We start from the raw sequence: 21,654 nt of genomic DNA, 5'->3' as shown, positions 1-21,654 counted from the left end.
ATGAAACTCCATAAACGGTGGAGGTCGGAGTCGATGGATGGGACACAAAACGCAAGATTATCACCCAGGAGACTGGAATTCACATCCCGTGTGAAATCAACAATGTGTAGCGGTCTTTTTGTTCGTAGTTATTTTAACTCAAAACACAATGTTTTTCCCCAAACTTAACTACGTTTTTTTTTGCCTAAACCTAAAGAAGTTGTAGTTTTGTTGATTAAACCTAAAGAAGTTGTAGTTTTATTGCCTAAACCTAATAAAGTTGTAGGTTTTTTTGCCTAAACCTAAAGAAGTTGGTAGTTTTATTGCTAAAACTTGTTTTTTCTTTAGCCTAAACATTAATAAATAGGTAGTTTTGTTGCCTAATCCTAAAGAAGTTGGTGGTTTTGTTGTCTATACCGAAAGAAGTTGTAGTTTTTTTGCCTAAACCTAAAGAAGTTGGTAGTTTTGTTGTCTAAACCTAAAGAAGTTGTAGTTGTATTGCCTAAACCTAACTGTTTTTTTTAGCTTAATTCTAAAGAAGTCTTTTTGTGAGGTTTCATTCAGTTTTACATGTTAGAACGTGCTGCTTTTAAGTATCACTTTCATTTTTACAACGTAGTAGGTGTAATGACCCAAGTCCATGGTGCTTATAGCGACTGATAAACGGCTATTTATTGGCCTTATAACAGTTAAATCGGGTGCAGCAATGCAATTATTAGCACTGAGCTATGGAGTAAAGCTGCTTTTAGCTGAAAAAAAAGTACACAAGTTCTGAGTAACGAGGAGAGGACAACTTAAAATCACTGTAACCATCAAACCACCAAAAAGTAAAGATGTTTTTGGCTTCTGAGCAGTTTAAAATGTATATCAAATAACTTATAGGTTGTGTTGGAGGAAAAAAACAAACAGTGCATCAGTGTTAAAAAAAACCCCAAAACAACTACACTTATGCAGGTACTTTTTCAAACACACATTCATTAACTGTACATAAGGTCGCGTTAAGCATCTGACAAATTAAATGCCTTTCTAAACTTTGTGGCTATTTTATTGAATAATAATTTGCATTGCAGGTTTTCACACAACAAACAGTTATACCTTATCATTACAGACGTGAGGCTAGTGGTTGGTTTAAAAGAAGGTCAACGCCCTCTGAATTCATACTACAATGAGCAATAATGCATTACTGGATACATCACTTTTGATCGTCAAAAAAAAAAAAAAGCCACAATCTTGGTAGAACATGCTAACCAGTAAAATCACTCAGTGACCGCCGAGGTTAACAGAGACAAACAATCACTGACAACACAGATATTAGTCAGGAGAAACTACTTATCAAACTATTATTCAGGTATCAAAAGAACTAATGTAATGAGCTACAGTACTATTGTAAAAAGATAAAATTGTTCTCATACTGTCTTGCATTTCTGACTGAGTGAATATATTCAAAAAATAAAATGCTGATTTGTAATTTGTAGCTACTCTGGAAGAAGTCCTGCTTTGGCTAACTAGCTGCAGCAGCAAGTGATTTTCCATTGCTTTTTTTATTACAAATACATGCAAACTGGGCATTAGCTGTCCACTGTGTGTGATAGTAATAAAAACAGACAAAAAGCTCTCATAAAATGCATAGACTGCCATAAAATAAGGTGCAATAAAATTGCTCAAAATAAAATATTCTTATATACAATATGCAGTAAATATTTCACAATGTGCCAATTCACCTTACAAAGATCCCTTCTGCTGCTGCTGGTGAAACAACCCAACATGGATGAGCATGCGACTGCTATTAACAAACCCTGATTCCAGTCAGTTGAAAAAAAACAAAATATACTGTATGTTGGCATCTCTTAATCAGTTTGTTATGCCAGTGTCGTTGTGAAAAAGAAACCTCACAGCTTTCTTCCCTAAAAATGAGCACATAATAAATTCAAGCAAACTTTATATCCCTCTTAAATCTCTGAAGAAAATCTTAAAAACTATTTAAGAATGTATTCTCTCTTAATGCTAAGTCCATGCCCCTATTATACAATATTTTATTTGTAATAAGATTGCATTTATAAACCCAGACATGATCATCTGACCAGCTCCAAACTGGAACAATAATAATTCGGTCTGTATGGCAAGAATAAAATAAAGAAGAACGTACTTTCTCCTGTTAGTTTTGATCTTAACGTTAGCTATTGTTGCTCTTCTAAGTTCGATTCTACAGTCCTATAAATAGACTTATTTAAGGATAGACTGCACTTCCTGACATTCTTGTCCCTACAGACAGTCTCTGAGGTCATCACAAGTCCTCGTCCATTTCAAGGCTGCTCCTGCGACTGCTGGTTTTAGAGGCACCTGGTGACAAAGGAGAAAAGAGCGGCATCCTATCTGGAGAAAGTGTGCACCCGTCGTCCATAAGAATGTCTCCCAAGCCCACGTCAGTGTAGAGTGCTGAGGCGGAGACGTCGTCTAGCTCGGCGAAGCTCAGGCTGCCCAGGTCCAGAGGGCTGCTGATAGTGACTCCAGCAGGAGAGTCCGAGGAGGGCGGGGACAGGAAGGAGGCTGGCAGAGGCTGCCCGACGCCCAGACTGAGGAGGTTTTGGGAGGAGACTCCTTCTGCACCGGGAGGCAGAGAGGGGATGCTCTGTGGGACCTGCTGCTGATGGAGCAGAGAGGGATCAGGGCTCAAGCCGTGGAGCCGCGCCTGCATTTCCAGTTCCTGAAAAGAACAGCAGCACATTTTACATTCAGTTGTCCTGGAACGACTGAAAATATTATTACTGTTTATGCATTTTGCACGTCATTTCCCTACAATAAACAATACCTTAAAGTGGCAATAGACAAGTTTTTTGCTTCAACTCATCCTTATGAAGTAAACGTTGATTGCACAATAATAATAATAATGTAGAATAATGACACCATTGACATTTAAACTGGCTCCCTATATGGATGCCTATATAGGATGGTGCTTTTGTTTTCCCTGGTAGCTATCGGTAGCTATCCCCAAAGTTACCAAAGAGTATCAATATAAGTTCTTTGCAGTTACTATTCCCAAATGAGGGATGGTGGAACAACCGAAGTAACTATGGACAACAAAATGCAGTGTGTCCTGAGTTGATGGTAGTTGCAACGCTCTGAGGAAAACGGAAAGCGATCCGGTTGTCTTTTCTACAATAACACCACTTGATAACGCTGAAACTTTGGTGATCCAAAGTGGCAGCGAGGGATTAACCAAGACAATGTCGAGAACTAATGAAAGTAAATTGCACATTCCTTGGACTGAAACATCACCACATTTGGGGCTGATTGTTAAGCTTTACTGTCATTAGGCCGTGCCACTAGGGCTGCATAATTAATCGAATATTAATCGCAATCACGATTTTGGCTTCCCACAATTAAATGAACATGATCGACTGCGATATTGACGCTTAAAATGTGTGCTCCGCTCACAGAAAGCTCTGCTGCATATCAAATCAAGCGCTCCCTAAACTAACTAGCCAGCCACCAGGGGGGGCGATCGAGATGTTTTGGCTTCACTTTTGGGGAGCTGTTACTGTCATTCCTTCTTATTTTGATGCAAATACTTGTTAATTAGCAGGAATGTAGTGAAAGTGAAAGTGAAAGCAGTGCTCTGCTGATTTAATTTTGGAATTTAATTTTAAAAAGTTAGGGCACAATTGCTTCGAGGAGATTCATTAATAAGGTCTTATTTTGATGCAAAGATTTGTACATTAGCAGGAATGTAGCACAACATGGAAGTGAAAGCAGTGCTCTATTTATTTAAATGTGATAATAATCAGGTCCACAATATTGATTAAAATAATTTTATTTATCTTTTTGGCCGTAATTGTGCAGCCCTACATGCCACTAACACAGATCTTGCATAGTGTACTTTTTCTGGAAAACAAATGTGGTTTTATTATTCTACATTTTTAAGAACAGTTTTCATTGGCTAGCGATCTCCTTTTATTCCTTCTACATTGGCACGCCGCTGCTTTATGGTGCATTATTGTGAACTGTCCATATGTGGGATTGCATGACTATCATACAGCTCCTCTCATTCAATAAGACATGACTAGTTTTTGAGGAAAATTTCAGATCAGTTTACCAACACAAAAGACCTGCAGGTCAAGCTATCAACAGATGAGATGTTAAGTAAAAATGTCCTAAAATAATTTTTACTGCCAAATATTAATTAGGTTCAAAATATGTAAAGTCTGCATGGAGACAGGCTTGCATGCTTCATGCTAACTTTAGCAATAACAACTCAGGAAAAATTAATCTTTGAAACGGAACACAGATTCCCACCACACATTCACTTTTTTCATCTCTGTAGTCTGCAGAAACGTGTATCAATTAGGCCCATGGGTTGCATGTAGTCAAGTACGAGAAACAAGCAATGTGGGGATCTACTCATCACTGTGGAGTGCCACTAGTGGTCCAAAACTACCACAACTAGTCAAGCGATGCATAGCTGCTGTATTTCAAGTCTTGGATATGCCGCCCTCTGGCTGACAAATGCTCACCTGGATGCGTATCATTAGACTGTGGTTTGCATGCTCCAGCTTTTTCTGACGCATATCGATATCCTTGGCTCTCTGTTGCTCCTTCTGCAACTTCCTGATGTAGTCTACTGAGGCTTTCAGTATGGTGCCTTTGTTCCAGCGCATTTCGCTGATATCATTGTGATGTCAGTAAACGTATATTGTAGAGGCAGTGAAGAAAAAAAAAACACAACAAAAAGAGAAAAAAAAAAGATTTTTACTATACAACAGTTGCAGGGACTCAATTCTTAAAAAACAAATACTATAATTTCGTAATCGAAAATTTACATCCTGAAAAATCAGACTGCACTTACGGTTGTTCATTTGACTTGGGGATTAGAGTACCCAGCTCCTTTATACGGTCATTGATGTTGAATCTCCGCCTCCTCTCAACTGTAGACGAGCAAGAACGACAAGGCAGAAAGGGAAAGAACTTAAGTTTACCTTCAACAATAACTAAGCAAGCATTGTTTGATATACATGGACATGTTACAGTTAAAAAGATCAAACAGGCAACAGAGCATATCACCTGGAGTGGGATATTATGATTTTGAATCAAGGCACTCTATGTCACGTTTCCTGAAATGGGGGGACTAATGAAAACCTCTGGTAAACTCAAAACCCTAGATTATTTCCATGTGCATGCATTAAACCTGTAAAACTCCGACTGACTAAATCCTTAGTCACTTAGTAATTTTATATTCAGGACATTCATGTGAATATAAGCACACTTTTCACAACTTCGATACAGCAACAACATGTTACGGCATTCACATTCAACACAGTGCTCAAAATGGTTGAAATAAAGCTGGACTCACTGAGGTTATGGTTGTCTTTCTTCTGCCTTTCTTTCATTATTGCTTTGACATCTGCATCTGAAAGACAAAGTCATAATGTAACATACAACTAAACTAACATTAAACTTAAAAAAAAAAAAAAAAATCTCCTGAACACTAAAAAAGTCAAGACATGTTTATAAAAGTTATTTACCAGTAATTTCCCTTTTAACTTTTGGAAGGTCAGCAGGACAGGAGTTGCTGACAGTGAGAGTAGTTGCTGCCATTCCAGGGCTATTGTAAATATCCAACAGATTCCCTGGGAGCTACAGGAAAAAGAAAAATATATATGTTATAAATGTTCACTGATGACCATAAACCTAGAAGCACATATGTAAAAAGTAGGTCTTCCCCATCCCTGCTTAGAAAGTTAAAAACAACAAAATTCATAGATTCAGATAAATTCTACCACATGTTGCACAGAGCAATCACAGGTATAACAACTACATTTTAAAAATACATTTTAATCAACCTATGCTGTTTAAGGATAAAGCACAAAATCCAACCATTTAATATTCCATTCTTGCATATTAAAGCTGGACAACAATACCTACTAGTGCTATTTCAAAAATCATAAAAACATTTACCTCACTGTGCTTCTTTTTCTTTTCTTCCAACAGCATCACCATAATCCTCATTTTTTGTTTTGCGGCAAAAATGTTTGCAAGCTCTTTCTTTCTATCTGACCACTTAGTTGTTAACCTGGCAGCTACAATGTACTATTTTATGAGTACAATCCACTCTGTCTCACTTCTCCCTGTCTTGTATCCTCTGATACCTTTACCCCGCCCAGGCAGCACTTTTGTGACGAATAGTAACTGAGTGCCAAAAGTATATATTGACTCCTACGACTTCAGAATTCCTCACATAAAAGAGACCGTCCATTCACAGAAAAAACACTTTGGGTATGAAAAGCTAGTGGGATAGACCTGAAACCCACAGTGTTATCCTATCACTTTACATTGAAAGAAGAACCAGTGAACTGTAGAGGAAACTGTTAAAAGGAAGTATTCATGGTTAAATAAATACATTGTTCTTCGTACCGTGCTGGGCAACTGAAGACCTGAGTCAATCAACGAAATGATGTCGTCATTAAAACTGGATTCAAGACTAATGATGTCGTCGATCACGTCGTCAATCTAGATAAAGCAGATGAGAGAAAACACAGGCGGTACTAAGTCAGTAAAGTCCTCAGGGTTTAATGTGTCAGAGTAATTAACATAGTGTGCTTTGTAATCTAAAACAGTCTTTAAGTATGCTCTGTTAAGGCTGAACATTTAAACCAATTTAACTAAAGAGGCCTGATTTCAAAGAGAGGGGTGTGTGCAAGAGAAGTGCTGGCATGGTTAAATTGTAGGTGCAGTATTTAACATCTTATTGTGACAACAGGCTAACAAGGGTATGATGACATAAGGCATGCATCAGTGCAGTGGGACCTTCGAACACATCACTGCAGAGCAAACAAAAAGTAATTAAGCTACAAAGTGAGCAGAAGGTTAGACATTTAACTTCTTCAAAATTGCACTGTAATTCTGCAGAAAGGCAACTAATTGACAAGGTTGTGCAACCTGCTGTGCCAGCAAACCAAACCCACACAAGAGAAGTTAAAATACTGGTATCAAAACAGGAATTTCACATACTTCCTCCTTGTTGGAGCCGATGTTGAGAAGAGCCATAGGACTGTTGGGGGCACTGCTGGCCGTATGAGCAGCTTCAGGGGCAGAACTGGACTGTGGCACAGGGGACAGACCCATGGTCTGTGTAACCGCGTTGTTGCCCAGAGTGGTGGAGAGGTACTGCTTCACCTGCTGCCTCTGGGCCTGCTGGATGTGGTACTTGGTGGGGTTCTCCAAGTGGGTCTGTACCTGAACATTTAAAGAGGTGTTAAGGGTTAAAGCTCTGTGTAGGGCTTCCAAAGTTAATGCGATAATAACGTGTTAACGCAATTTTGTTTTAACACCACTAATTTCTTTAACGGATTAATGTAACTTGCGATTTTTAGGTTGTAGCTTAAAGCTTGAGTGAAGATACTGGTATCAAATCAAACTAGAAAAACCTAAGGAATCCATCGGTACCAACCATGTCATACTAGCTTGTCGTGAAGGAGGCTAAATAACGCTCCAAACTTACGCTAAATTTTGGTGAGGAAAAACTGGCAGGGCCATTTTCAAAGGTGTCCCTTGACCTCTGACCTCAAGATATGTGAATGACAATGGGTTCTATGGGTACCCACGAGTCTCCCCTTTACATGCCCACTTTATGATAATCACATGCAGTTTTGGGCAAGTTATAGTCAAGTCAGCTATGATTTGAGCATATTTCTTATGCTAAATGCAGTACCTGTGAGGGTTTGTGGACAATATTTCATTGTTTTTGGTTGTTAATTGATTTCCAATAATAAATATATACATACGTTTGCATTAAGCAGCATATTTGCTCACTCCCATGTTGATAAAAGTATTAAATACTTGACAAATCTCCCTTTAAGGTACATTTTGAACTGATAAATACGTGCAATTCATTTGCAATTGATAGTGATTAAATATTTCGATAAAATGACAGCCCTAGTTCTGAGATATGCAGACTTCACTAAATAAAGAACACAATTAATGAGCAAACAAACAGGACGCTCTTACTTTCAGCACCTCCACAGGCACCTGTGCTGGAGGAGGCCGGGCAGCATTTGGGGGCAGTGTGACAGAGATGGCAGGAGTGGAGTCAGAGGCCCGGAGCTGAGAGGCAGAGGCCTGCTGCTGGGCCTCGCGTCTCTCCTGCTCCTGGGCTTGTTCTCGCATCAGCTGCTGCCGCAGCAACACACGAGACGACATGGCTGAAGAGAGCGATCAAGATCTAGGGATGGAGTTGGAAAACAAACACAGAACAAAGGAGCATTATCAATAGGTAATACCAGTAGTCTTTCAAAGTATGTAATGTTATTGTGTTATTATTAGGGCTGAGTCTGACCCGATTGCTACGAAGCTGCGACTATTGCCATGGTAATCGACCTCCAAATCAGTTTTCGAATGCTTAATTTTGATTTATTTTGTATGTAAGTATGTAATAATAAAGTATAAATCCCCAAATAGCCTGTGAAATAAGGAATAGTCCCACAACATTATACATTATTCATATTCAACATGAATTATTATTAGTTATTCTCAGAGGGATATCGCTGTTTGCCGTGTGTAGAGGTGCGTGACCAACATTAAATAGACATTCTGCGTGTCATGAGTATGCATTTTAGCCTTTTCGTGTGTCATTTGTACGCCACGCAAACATCCGCAGTTAGGTATAGGCAAGAAATCCACTTAGTTAGGTTTTGGAAAAACGTCATGGCTGGGCTTAAACTAAGTACGTAAACTAAATCAAACCCGTACAGAAACAACATAACAGATATGGAAAACATGTCACAAATGTCAATAAAAAACACGTGACAAACGTTGTAACTTACAAAACAAAACAATGGTCAACAACGGTCTCGAACGCTGGTCTCCCGGTTAAATTCCACGATAATGCGCAAGGCGTTTAGCGTGCAGAAAGTACACCTTTTTTGATTTCTGTGTGTCATTTGTGAGCCATCTATCCTGTACTGACTGCAATGTAAACGCACCGCATATAAATGCTACAGTAAGAGTTATTGACGTTGTACGAAGAGCAAAAAAAGACCACTTTTCATACCGTAGTTATTATACAGCTCAAACCTTATAATCATCCACAAAAGTTTTCTGTTCTAGTGATGAAGCGTTGGAGGCCTATCCAGATGTTACTTCCACCGTTGGTATCTACATCATTTCCATTGGAAATTTTGTATTTTCTTAATAAAAGTTCGAAAATAAGTTGTTAAGTACCAATTAAAGGCTTATGATATAATCTGGACAAATCAGATCATTATTTCTCTATTCTCTGCTAACCTGCACAATCAATCAATCTTGCTCAACACCATCAATCAGCTTGTAAAGCCCTCTCCACGTACTGTACTGATTGTGAAAAAATCCTACTGTCTTTTTCAATCAACTTGATCACATCAGGGCCAATATCAGTCCTCCCTTTTCCCGGTGTTACACAAAAATCTATAACCACCGAAACCTGTGAGTGCAGAGAGTCAGCAACACTGACAATGTGACCCCACTATACCTATCTTTTGCTTTTCTTTTAGAGTTATGTGAATATATATCTTAAATATATTAAGATACATTTATGTTTAATAATTTTGTATGTTTTCTGCATGGCTTTCTGTCACATTATTGCACAGGTACAGCGGGGTAACATTTTACACTTTTGACGTTGTGGTGGAGATGAGGACAACGAACAGACTGTTATCCATCATGGATTATCCTGACCACCCTCTCCACCACCTACTGGACAGACGGCGGAGCTCTTTCTCTAACGGACTGATTCAGCTTCACTGTATCAAGGACTGATACAGGAAATATTTCCTGCCTAAAGCAGTAACACCTCACTCTCAGCTTTATAGTTTCTGTTTCAACCACACTCTATTCTGTTTTAGTCCTGTAATAATCTTGCACATGTGGATTGTGCACATTGGTTAACTATGTCATTTAATTTAATTTTAAAATAAAAATTGTAACTTGCACACTTTGCTAATGTATAGTTTGTCATTGCACACTTTGCTATTGTATATAGTATGTTATTGTTATTCTATGTTCATATTTTATATTTTCTAAGCTAGTTGCAGTAGTCTGGTATATTTATATTGTATTCTAATATATTCAATACATTGTGTATGCTATAGATATAATCTCTAGTGTTGATATGTATATGTATTGTGTATTTACTGTTGCTGTGCATTGTCTGGTGCTGTAACACACAAATTTCCCAATTTGGGATCAATAAAGTACATCTATCTACCTATCTATCTATCTATCTATCTATCTATCTATCCATGTTCTGTGTAACACAGGTATGAATTAAGTAAGTGTCTCTCTTTCTTTGCCTTCCTCTGAGGTGGTGTGGACTCATAAAGACCTCTTCAGGATCTCACTAAGAGCTGGATTAGTTACTTTACTCCTCACGGATTTCAGACTTTACACACGAGGACTTTTCATCATATTCACCCTCTCTGAGGAAAATTAATTAAAGCACTGACTCACTACGTTTCCACAACAAATGCAGGCACACAATTCAAAACAAGTCATTACAAGTTGTGTACAAGAGAGAGTGCACATAACTTGTCTGTGAGTATTGTTTCCTCCTGTGGGTCAGTTAGCTTATGTGAAAACAAGTTGACACAGGCTGAAGGAGCCGTTATTTATGTCCCCAAGCAGAATCACAACATACCATATAGTGAATACAATAAAGCTGAATTACTCCATGCTGTATTAATGTAGGGGTAGAATTGTGAGTTCAGTGATATACATAACATGGCTAGCCAGCTTACTTTAAGCAGTTTTCGCAATCTCTATTTTTAGTGAGCTATAATCTGGCGTCATGATGGCAGAGTTCACTTGACAGCTCAGTGCTGCTAACGGGCCCAACTCAGCTAGCTAATGCTAAAACTAGATCAGGGGTCTGCAACCTGCAGCTCCAGAGACACATGCGGCTCTTTAGCTCCTCTCCAGTGGCTCCCTGTGGATCTTTAAAAGTGGAAATGAATAACTGTTTATTGTTTACATTTTCATCTATCATTGTTGTAGGTCTATGGTACGACAGTAGGACGGGGTATTAGGGCCACATTAAGGAAACAAAAATAAATAAATCTGATATTTCGAGAATAAAGTCATAATATGAGGAGAAAAAAGTCATAAATTCATGAGAAAATAAGTTGTAATATTATGAAAATAAAATCACAAGTTTATGAGAAAAAAAGTCGTAGTATTATGAGAATAAAGTCAATATTATAAAGTAGTAATTTAGAGTTAGAGTAGAGTTATTTTCTTTTTTTCACGTAAAGTTATGGCTTTATTCTCGTAATATTATTACTTTTTTCTCTCGTAATATTACTTTTTTCTCGTAATATGACTTTATTCTCGTAATATTACGACTGTTTTTCTAGTAAAGTTGACTTTATTCTCGTAATATTATAACTTTATTCTCATATTACAACTTTTTTCTCGTAATATGACTATTTTCGTAAAATTATGACTTTATTCTTGTAATATTACGTCTTTTTTTCTTGTAAAGTTATGACCTTATTCTCGTAATATTACTTTTTTTCTCGTAAAGTTATGACTTTATTCTCGTAATATTACGACTTTTTCTCGTTAAATTACGACTTTTTTCTTGTTAAATTACGACTTTATTCTTGTAATATTACGACTTTTTTCTCGTTAAATTACGACTTTATTCTTGTAATATTACAACTTTTTTCTCGTAAACTTCTGACTTGATTCAGGTTATATTTGGACTTTTTTTTCTCGTAATATTATGACTTTATTCTTGAAATCTCAGATGTTTTTCCCCTCAATGTGGCCCTAAAACTCTGTCGCACATTTGCATGTGGCCCTCACCGCATTAGACTTATATACTATATACTTAGACTATAAACTGTGTTACCTTCATCACAATGATCAAACGCTTTGCAGCTCCAGAATGTTTTTGTTTTTATTTTGACTAAATGTCTCTGTTGATAGTAAAGGTTGCTGACCCCTGGTCTAGCTAGTATTTACAAGGCTGAAGCTTTACTTCAGTGACTAGTCACCAGCTGGAGGAGTTAGCTGTGGTTGATCAGTCGTGTTTCAGCAGCTGCTGTCAGGGAAGTAAAAATAGGAAGTAGCAGTTAAGCTAAGCTAAGCTAAGCTAACTAGCATCCGTTAGCTTCCCCCCAAAACAGCTAACTTCATGCTAACTAGCTCATATTAGAGGAAAGATTCAAGACGTACTGTTGGATTAGATGTGTTTAACGTAATCAAAGCCATAAATCTCCGGTGTCCTCCGGTTTCTTTGCCATCGTTAGAGTCTCGGCTCGTCGGTAACGGTCGTTAGCCGTCGCGGTAGGACCAGGCTGAACAGGGTTGTTTATCTGGGCCGACGGGCTGAGGTCATCACACAGTAATGACCCGGATGTGGTTGGTTAAGAGGTTGCAACATACCTGAGGTACAAAATAACATAAACACTGTAGTATTTACAAAATAACATAAACACTGTAGTAATTATATAGATAAACACACTGTAGTATTTATAAAATAACATAAACACTGTAGTATTTACAAAATAACATAAACACTGTAGTATTTATAAAATAACATAAACACTGTAGTATTTATAAAATAACATAAACACTGTAGTATTTACAAAATAACATAAACACTGTAGTAATTATAAAATAACATAAACACTGTAGTATTTACAAAATAACATAAACACTGTAGTATTTATAATATAACATAAACACTGTAGTATTTATAAAATAACATAAACACTGTAGTATTTATATAGATAAACACACTGTAGTATTTATATAGATAAACACAATGTAGTATTTATAAAATAACATAAACACTGTAGTATTTACAAAATAACATAAACACTGTAGTATTTATATAGATAAACACACTGTAGTATTTATAAAATAATATAAACACTGTAGTATTTATATAGATAAACACTGTAGTATTTATAAAATAACATAAACACTGTAGTATTTACAAAATAACATAAACACTGTAGTATTTATATAGATAAACACACTGTAGTATTTATATAGATAAACACAATGTAGTATTTATAAAATAACATAAACACTGTAGTATTTACAAAATAACATAAACACTGTAGTATTTATATAGATAAACACACTGTAGTATTTATAAAATAATATAAACACTGTAGTATTTATATAGATAAACACTGTAGTATTTATAAAATAACATAAACACTGTAGTATTTATAAAATAACATAAACACTGTAGTATTTATATAGATAAACACAATGTAGTATTTATAAAATAACATAAACACTGTAGTATTTACAAAATAACATAAACACTGTAGTATTTATATAGATAAACACACTGTAGTATTTATAAAATAATATAAACACTGTAGTATTTATATAGATAAACACTGTAGTATTTATAAAATAACATAAACACTGTAGTATTTATAAAATAACATAAACACTGTAGTATTTATAAAATAACATAAACACTGGTATTTATAAAATAACATAAACACTGTAGTATTTATAAAATAACATAAACACTGTAGTATTTATATAGATAAACACACTGTAGTTATTTATAAAATAACATAAACACTGTAGTATTTATATAGATAAACACACTGTAGTATTTATATAGATAAACACACTAGTATTTATAAAATAACATAAACACTGTAGTATTTATATAGATAAACACTGTAGTATTTATATAGATAAACACACTGTAGTATTTATAAAATAACATAAACACTGTAGTATTTATATAGATAAACGCTGTAGTATTTATATAGATAAACACACTGTAGTATTTATATAGATAAACACTGTAGTATTTATATAGATAAACACACTGTAGTATTTATATAGATAAACACTGTAGTATTTATATAGATAAACACACTGTAGTATTTATATAGATAAACACTGTAGTATTTATATAGATAAACACTGTAGTATTTATATAGATAAACACACTGTAGTATTTATATAGATAAACACTGTAGTATTTATATAGATAAACACACTGTAGTATTTATATAGATAAACACTGTAGTATTTATATAGATAAACACTGTAGTATTTATATAGATAAACACACTGTAGTTATTTAGATGCAAACCAGTGTAGTTGGGATGCAGCAAAAACAGTTATTTAAGTTTTTAACTGAAGGTATAAAGTTACTGTGAAAGTAGTACTGCAATAATAATACCATACTAAAGTTTAATGGACAGATATTTTGACAGTCAAAAAAAAAGAAAATAGTTGCCAAGTCCAAGTTTAACAGTGAGATTTTTCCCCTTCTCTCTCTAAAAAAAAATAAATAAATAAAAAGAAAAAAAAATATATATATATATTTTTCTTTATATTTCTTTATTTTATTTAAAATTAAAATAAATAAATATATGTATATATATATATTTTTTTACTTCTTTATATTTATTTATTTATTTTTAGTGAGAGAGAAGGGGAAAAAATCCAACTGTTAAACTTGGACTTGGCAACTATTTTTTTTTTTTTTTCACTGTCAAGATATCTGTCCATAAAACTTTATAATGGTATATGTAGTATGTATCGATGTATATATATATATATATATATATATATATATAAAAAAATAAATAATCAATCATGCTGCTTCTTGTTAGAAAAGTTATTATGGAAGTGTCAGGCCCTGCAGGTGCAAACTATATATATATATAAAAAAAACAATCTGCAATTTGTTCAAAAAGCAAAACTTTTCCAGTAGTTGTTAGAAATAGTGGCTGAACAGGGATACAATTTACATAGCGAAAAACTAATTATTTTTTTTATGATTAAATGAAGAAAGGAATAAGGGTCCCTGAAGCAACATTTTTGCACGTGGATTGTAGATCAATCAGAATACTGTTAGCTAACTTACTTACTTACATCCAAAAAACACAAAACATGAATAATGTATTCTTTTAGTCTTTTATTTTAATCTGAAAATGAGAAATCCATTGCAGCTGTCAAGGTGTCAGAGAGTTTGGTGGCAATTTTGTCTGCAGAGGAAAAAAAGAAAACTGTATCAATTTAATTAAAAATCTATATCAAGAAAAGAGAAAACACGTTACTCCTTACAGAAGCTTGCCTGTGTGTGTGTGATAACATGCTGATGCACACGTTTTGACCATCAGCTACATGTGACGGAAAAAATAAACACTATTTATATCACAATTGCAATAGAGTGCTCCAGGGATGACATATTTTTGTAGGCCAACCAGGAAGTTAGCATCGCCCTGGTTCCCTCGACAAAAAGCCAATGGGGATTTTTCTATTGGGTTTTGGATTATTGCAGGAAATAAACTCAGTGGCCAACATATATCATCAATCAGTCAAGATAATCTTCACAAATAAACACCAACAGGAATGATCACCAGAGGTAAAAAGCTAACGTTAGGCTATAAACAAAATACACCATGGTCGCATGAGTGCAAGTATACACAACGAGGCTGTAAAGGCGGTCGAGTCGGCGTGATGGTGTTTAGTAGTCTCACTTAGCCACTTGTTAGGAACAACTTTTTTTAAGACATATAAAAGCTTCAAAATCAATGAGTGAGATATTTATTGATGTATTTTATGTTGTGGAACAAAATGTTAAAACATCTGAAGCTTGTGTTAACCACAGACCTAATTTCAGCCATCTAACTAAAAACCCATTCAAGAAACCCATTAACTTCCAGATGAAGGAACCAGAAGTGCTAGAATGCTAACTCATTTCCGGGTTTTAGGACTCATCAGTCAAAATAATCGCAATTAGGTATTTTTCTAAATCGTGCAGCCCTAGTCAGTAGAGTAAAATGAAGCTTGTTGGCCTTCTTACAACAAAACTAACATGAGGTTATAAAGGGTTTTTGTTTGTTTACTTTTCCTCAGATTAGGGTAAAAGGTATTCAGAAATCCTAGCATGAACCCGCCACACCACAGACAGTTATATCTAGTATTAGACTGAGACCAATATTTATACGAACCAGCTCTTTTCTGTTGCTTTTTCCTCTTCTTGCCGGCAGCCAGGAGTGCCTGACCCTGCTGTAGAGGATCTACACCCAAGATATCCTTCAGATTCGGAGCCCTCGGTGCCGCATCACTTGCAGGCAAGCCCGTCTTCGACCTCTGAGATTTTATCTCCACCGTCATTGGTCCAAACTATTTTGAGCACGAAGGAAAGTTAAGTTAAAAGAGACACATTTTAGAAATTTGCAAAAGTGCACATCATACTGTAAGGACTACACACCTCTGCGTCATGGCCATCATCCATAGATTCAGTTTCGTCTTTAAATTCTGGCTCTTCCGAGAACCCCCCCACTGTTTCCAGGTCAGACGGTAGTTCACCCTGGACACCTTCTGTCATTCCAGTGGTTTCCATGCAGAATCCCATTTGGATATCAGGACAAGATGACTCTGAAAGACAGCGAAAAAAAAATACAACTTTAGAGCAACTACTGATTCTCTGGTGTGTTTTAACAACGAAAGCAAGATAATCTGACCAAGGTAATCTTAGTCTACTCTATTTTTGAATTAGCTTTTACTTTATTTTAGTTTGACTTTTCTATTTAATTTTGGTTTAATTGAATGAGTTTTCAGAGTGCATTTGCTAGTTTTAGTTTAGCTTCAGTTTTTCAGAAAGGTTTAGTTTCAGTTTTTATATATTTAGTTTTACAGTAGCTTTAGTTTGTGTGTTTTAGGGTCAGGTATAATGTCTCAGAACAATTTAGCTATATATACAAAATGCATAGAGAAATGTGTAGGAAAGGCCATAATGTTTAATCATTTCATTCATTTATTGGTAAATTAAAATGTACTTAAATCTCTGCGCTACTTCTGTGGTTCAGTGTCACAAGTGTTGACGGAAATTTATGTTGTCTCTTTTTTTTGGAGGAGATATATCATAGCTCAAAATAAAAAAAAAAAATGGTATATCTTTTGTTTAGTTTTTCTTAAAGGATGTAGTTTTTACTTAGTTTTAGTTTACAAACAGTATTTTTCACTGCTTATTTTAGTTTTAGTTTCAGTTTTAGTTTACTATAATAATCCTGCTCTTTAGTCTAATCTAATCTTAACCATGTCTTACATAATTATGGAATTATATTTAAATTAACCTTCTGTGACACTATTAATTATCACAAGGGAAATAAAAAGTTCTCACTTCATTCTAGTGGTGTCTAGACACGCTGATAGATTCAGGTTTATGTTCTGAGGTTTTGAGATACCTGCCTTTGGAAGTACTTAGTTTTTACCAAAGAAAGTAGCCGGATGAAAACGGTTGACAATGAGGTCTGTGGATTATCGGGGGTAACTGGGACATTGTTTCTAGATTCCACTAGAAGTAATCTTTACCTGCAAGAACCTCCTGGTTTCCTTTTTCCAGCTCATCCCAGTCAAAAGCTTTACCCATCTCCGTAACAATCTCAGCGCTGACGTGCGTGGGAAGAGTGTGCGTCTCTGGAGGATGCGTGAAGTAGCTGATCCTTCCCCTAAAGGAACATAACATGCTGAGATTAATACAGTGTTAAGTACTGGTTGATTGAAAAACTTCCAGAATCCTATTTTTTTTACCCACCCTGTCCAGTCCATTAACACACTCTTTGCTGCTTTGTCAGTGTCAGGCAGTCCTCCCTTTCTCAGTTTGCCTTGACGTCGAGCGAGCATCGCCAAGAACTCCAGAGCTGTGTGAAAGTCTGAAACTCCGTAGTGCTCCAAGATCTGTACATCCAGCAAAATGACGGTAATGGCAGCGTGCACGAGACACAAGCAAGAAAAATACAAAAAGGTTTTAACGACGACACGACATACCTGCGCTTTGTTGCAGCGTCGAAGGATGGCTTCAACGGGTGAAAGGGGATCTACAAGCTGTTCGATTTTCACACAGTTGCGAAGAATCATCGCTGCGTCGGTCGTTGAAGTTGCCATGACGATGCCGGGGCAATCTAGAAGCTTGATGTATTTGTCCAAATGCACCTGTTGAAGGCACCTGAAATCCATCAAACCCATCAGCAAGACTAGTAGTGGACAAGCAGGATTTCACGGGATCAACAGTGTACTGTAGACTTACTTGGTGACACCAGGAGTGGCTCCGACACTACACGCTCGTGCCCGTTTCAAACTGTTGATCAAACTACTCTTCCCCACGTTAGGAAAACCTACAAAGCAAGAATGGCAAAATTATTTCACTTTGGAAAACCTCACCTTTTACAAAGAAAGAACCAGAGGCCTGTACTACGAAGCGAGTTCAACATACCGGGGTATCTTCTCGTTATCTGGCCCTAACTAACCCCACTAACCCTAACAACCGTGATCACGCTAAGCGGTCCTACGACGGTGGTTATCAACTCGGTAAATCAATGCAGGGTTTCTCAGTCTGGCTGTGAGTGAGTTCACATGAGGGTTTGTAGCATATGACAAATCACAAACATGGACAAGTCTACTGTCAGCTGAGCGGCACATTTTACAAACGAAGAGCAAACTATAATATCAGACAAATACGAAGAAGTTAAACACATAATCCAGGCTAAAATTAACGTTGTTGAAGCTGCCAAATGCAGGAAGGACAGCTGGCAAAAGAAAAAAAAATGCCGATGTGCGAATGCATAAATTAGCCGACTTAATTGATTTAACGGAATACTCAAAACTCAGATATACTGTAGTCGTCTAGATGGGGCAGTGATTTTACCCAGGTTTTACCCTGAAGTTACCTTGCTAACCCCAAATCCTGCTTCGTAGTACAGGCCTCTGGTGTATAGTTGGATGTGGTGCTTACCTACAACGCCGACGGTGATGGCCGTCTTTATGTCCAGGTTGCGGCAGTAGTTGCCGAGCAGCTTCATCAAGCAATCTGCACCAATACAAGCGCTGGTGCTAAGAAGCTCTGTGGTGGCCTGTGTCACTGGTACGTTACTGCGTTTCTGTCCATGGCATGAGACAAACGGGGGAAAAGAGTTTATGAGAAATTATGTTATTCTATATAGCTTTAATTCTTTGAATTTGCATTTTTAGATGATCAAAATATAAAAAATTAACTGCATACCAAGTTCTTGTTCTGCTGCTGAGTTGATGCTTTAAAAGCGACCGTAGGAAACTCGTTACGAAGATATTTAATCCACTTTTCCACGATTTCCTTTGACACCAAATCTATAAATCCAAGTAAAACCATCCAAGTCAAGCATAGAAAATTTGACACAATAAATAAAACGCTTTACTGTTTTGTATATATTGTACTGTAAGTTATTTAGCCAACTTACCAATTTTATTAAGCACTAAGACTATCTTCTTGTTCGTTCCGCTTTGAATGACCGCCTGCTCCACCTGAGGACATCTGCAGCCGAGAGGGTCACGTGCATCCAACACCTCCAAAATCACATCTGAGGCATCCACTACCTTTAAAAAAAAAAAAAAAAAAAAAAATTAAAAACTCAGTGTTAATGTTCATAAGTCCATTTCACACTGTTTTATTATGCTTCTATCACAGCTGAAAGAACAGCCTGATTTAGAAGGCAAGAAATCTATACCAGCCTATATATATATATATATATATATATATATATATATATATATATATATATATATATATATATATATATTTGAAAGACAATTGCCTGATTTAAGGTAGTATGTAGTTTAATAACTACTGATTTACTTTTGACTGCTTTAAAAAAGGTGAAGAGAAAAAGTGCTAAGTGATAAATTTATGTTAAACGACTCTAAATTCGTAATATTCATCAGACATGAGCCAGTTTATGGTGCGTATGGAGCAACTACGTACCTTTTTAAATTCTCTGTAATATGCTTTTCTCGAATTCTCATTTTCAAAATTAACATTCTTCTCCAAACTCTGCATCTCCGTCTCCTGTGAACACAAAGAAGAAAACAGAAATCAGTACAGTGGCAGTTTGCTTAGTATCATTAGTAGTAGGGTGTATAGTGTTATTCTAACTGCAGTCCATTTCCACTGAATAGACATTCACCTTCTGCTCAAACTCTCTTTGTCGCTGTAGGATGTCATTCTGAAAGCTTTGGAGATTCCTCCTCTTCATCATCTCTCGTTCTCTAGAGACTTTCTGCCGGTCCTGGAGGTCCTGAAGCTGATTAGGAAATATACAAATTGAGAGATTTGGTTTACCTCAAGAAAATGTTAGCAATGTAAATAAATATGAGCAAATATGAGCACAGGCAAGACGTTGAAATGTTCACCCTCTGCTTCCGGATCTCTTCTGGTTTTGTGCGGTCTTTGACAGATGACTGCTCTGAATTCTTTTTCTGCCCTGAAGCGTCGTCCTTTTGTCCATCTTTTGTCTGCAGGCAGGAAAACATACAAAACAGCCTATATTGTAAAATCATATACATTATATTATTTTAGTTAATTATAAAAGGCATCAGAATGCAACGGGGGATGCTAAACATTCAGTTTTCATTGCATTTTTACTCGGTCTTGTCTCGGTCTCAGGCAAAGAGGACTCTGGATATTATTTGTAGGGCGGTCAAGGCTACAACTGCGTGGATATCAATAAAATGCCTGTTTATTGTCTGATTTATTTGTTGACACCGTTACTGTCATATCATGACTTTTTTTTTTTTACTTCTTTAATGCATACTATGTTTTTGTTTGTTTGTTTCTTGTTGTTTTTTTTGGCATACTAATCTATGACTTTTTTATATTTTAATGGCATTTATACCATGACTTTTTAAATTATATTCCCATGACATACTATGACTTTTTTTTTTTTTACAATATTTTTATGACATACTTGTTGCTGACCTCAAAAATCAAAAGCAATATGGCCTGAAAAGTGACCAAACTAGTTATTTTCAACAACAATTGTTTGGTTTGTTTATGGAGGCTTGACATTGACACTGAAGAGGCTGAATGTTAAATATACACCCAAAGGAGATGGGACAGTATCTTACCCACCTTGCACTGGTACCTGGCAGTCTGAGCAATGTCATCCAGTCAGTGTTACTGATAGATAAACATCCATTTACTATATACTTTAATGTAGCTGGGTTGTCCTGACATCAGACTGTGATATTATGTTAGTAAAGTAAAGTAAAGACTGAAGTACACAGCAGGTTTTGACTGGTAGCTGCAGCACTAACAGTTAGCCTCAGATAACATTAGTTAACTCTTACCTTTAGCTTTCCGAGGAACCCGAGACGTTTAGCTCGTTTTTGTTCTGGAAGAAACAACAGAATTAATTAAAAAACATCCACAGTTATTTTTGTGGGTTAAAACATTCAGTCAAAGGCCATAAAATACCTACTAGCTTTAGACATGACTTCAGCTCACTGACTTCACGTGTGTGGCGAGGAGGTGGACATGCGCAGGAAATGACGTCTTCCACAACATCCGGTTAAATGTCAAAATAAAAGAGCGTTCAAACGTGGCTTCCAAACTGGGAAGGAGACGCAGGACCTCGACCCCATATGCATATAAAACTGTTTTAGGATGATCCCAGCCCAACTAATAAGACAATATCTGAAATATCTAATTCATTGTTAAAAAAAAAAAAAATAGGCTACCTCTATTTTTTAGGCTGGGCAATTACATGTGAGAGGAATCCAGCTAATTTGGTTGCATATCAATTAATGTATTAAGAAACTGTGAATTAAGTAGTAGTAGTAGTCTTGGCAGTAGTACATGAAACAGATAACCTGAAAAAAATCATGTGCCTCTGT

General features: G+C 36.2%; 2 protein-coding genes across 3 annotated transcripts; both read right to left on the bottom strand.

Moving 5' to 3' along the window:
• Positions 1-986: 986 nt before the first annotated feature.
• On the bottom strand, positions 987-12,458 carry tfe3b (transcription factor binding to IGHM enhancer 3b). Of its 2 annotated transcripts, none has more exons than XM_037771239.1 (9): positions 12,184-12,458; positions 7,981-8,206; positions 6,985-7,209; positions 6,388-6,483; positions 5,499-5,610; positions 5,327-5,383; positions 4,823-4,901; positions 4,491-4,638; positions 987-2,683 (listed from the first exon to the last, which is right to left on the bottom strand). In XM_037771239.1, exons 2-9 carry the CDS (start codon positions 8,170-8,172, stop codon positions 2,264-2,266), a joined length of 1,329 nt encoding a protein of 442 aa, XP_037627167.1. In that variant the 5' UTR covers positions 8,173-8,206; positions 12,184-12,458; the 3' UTR covers positions 987-2,263. The 2 variants fall into 2 exon arrangements, with proteins under 2 accessions (XP_037627167.1, XP_037627158.1); XM_037771230.1 differs by having other exon boundaries at positions 4,491-4,656; positions 12,184-12,452.
• A 2,439-nt stretch (positions 12,459-14,897) lies between these two features.
• Positions 14,898-21,348, bottom strand: gnl3l (guanine nucleotide binding protein-like 3 (nucleolar)-like). Its single transcript, XM_037771215.1, has 15 exons — positions 21,240-21,348; positions 21,109-21,152; positions 20,173-20,274; positions 19,947-20,063; positions 19,745-19,828; positions 19,224-19,359; positions 19,010-19,113; positions 18,743-18,887; positions 18,038-18,125; positions 17,779-17,956; positions 17,546-17,688; positions 17,323-17,459; positions 16,220-16,386; positions 15,957-16,131; positions 14,898-14,987 (listed from the first exon to the last, which is right to left on the bottom strand). Exons 1-15 carry the CDS (start codon positions 21,250-21,252, stop codon positions 14,923-14,925), a joined length of 1,698 nt encoding a protein of 565 aa, XP_037627143.1. The 5' UTR covers positions 21,253-21,348; the 3' UTR covers positions 14,898-14,922.
• Between the last annotated feature and the right edge of the window lie 306 nt (positions 21,349-21,654).

The sequence above is a fragment of the Sebastes umbrosus genome, chromosome 1 (assembly GCF_015220745.1).
Source record: "Sebastes umbrosus isolate fSebUmb1 chromosome 1, fSebUmb1.pri, whole genome shotgun sequence".
Lineage (NCBI taxonomy): Eukaryota > Metazoa > Chordata > Actinopteri > Perciformes > Sebastidae > Sebastes > Sebastes umbrosus.
Note: the sequence above shows the minus strand (reverse complement) of the source record. Positions and strands in the feature narration are given on the sequence as shown.

What these genes read in the sequence shown, in the direction of transcription:
- tfe3b (XM_037771230.1), bottom strand. Translation starts at nt 8,172, where the DNA reads ATGTCGTCTCGTGTGTTGCTGCGGCAGCAGCTGATGCGAGAACAAGCC. An exon ending in TGCCTGTGGAGGTGCTGAAA is followed by an intron (nt 7,210 to 7,980) that starts GTAAGAGCGTCC and finishes TTAAATGTTCAG; the next exon opens with GTACAGACCCACTTGGAGAA. An exon ending in GTCTTCAGTTGCCCAGCACG is followed by an intron (nt 5,611 to 6,387) that starts GTACGAAGAACA and finishes TTTTTCCTGTAG; the next exon opens with CTCCCAGGGAATCTGTTGGA.
- gnl3l (XM_037771215.1), bottom strand. An exon ending in ATTACAGAGAATTTAAAAAG is followed by an intron (nt 19,360 to 19,744) that starts GTACGTAGTTGC and finishes TTTTTTTTAAAG; the next exon opens with GTAGTGGATGCCTCAGATGT. An exon ending in GACGCTGCAACAAAGCGCAG is followed by an intron (nt 17,689 to 17,778) that starts GTATGTCGTGTC and finishes CTGGATGTACAG; the next exon opens with ATCTTGGAGCACTACGGAGT.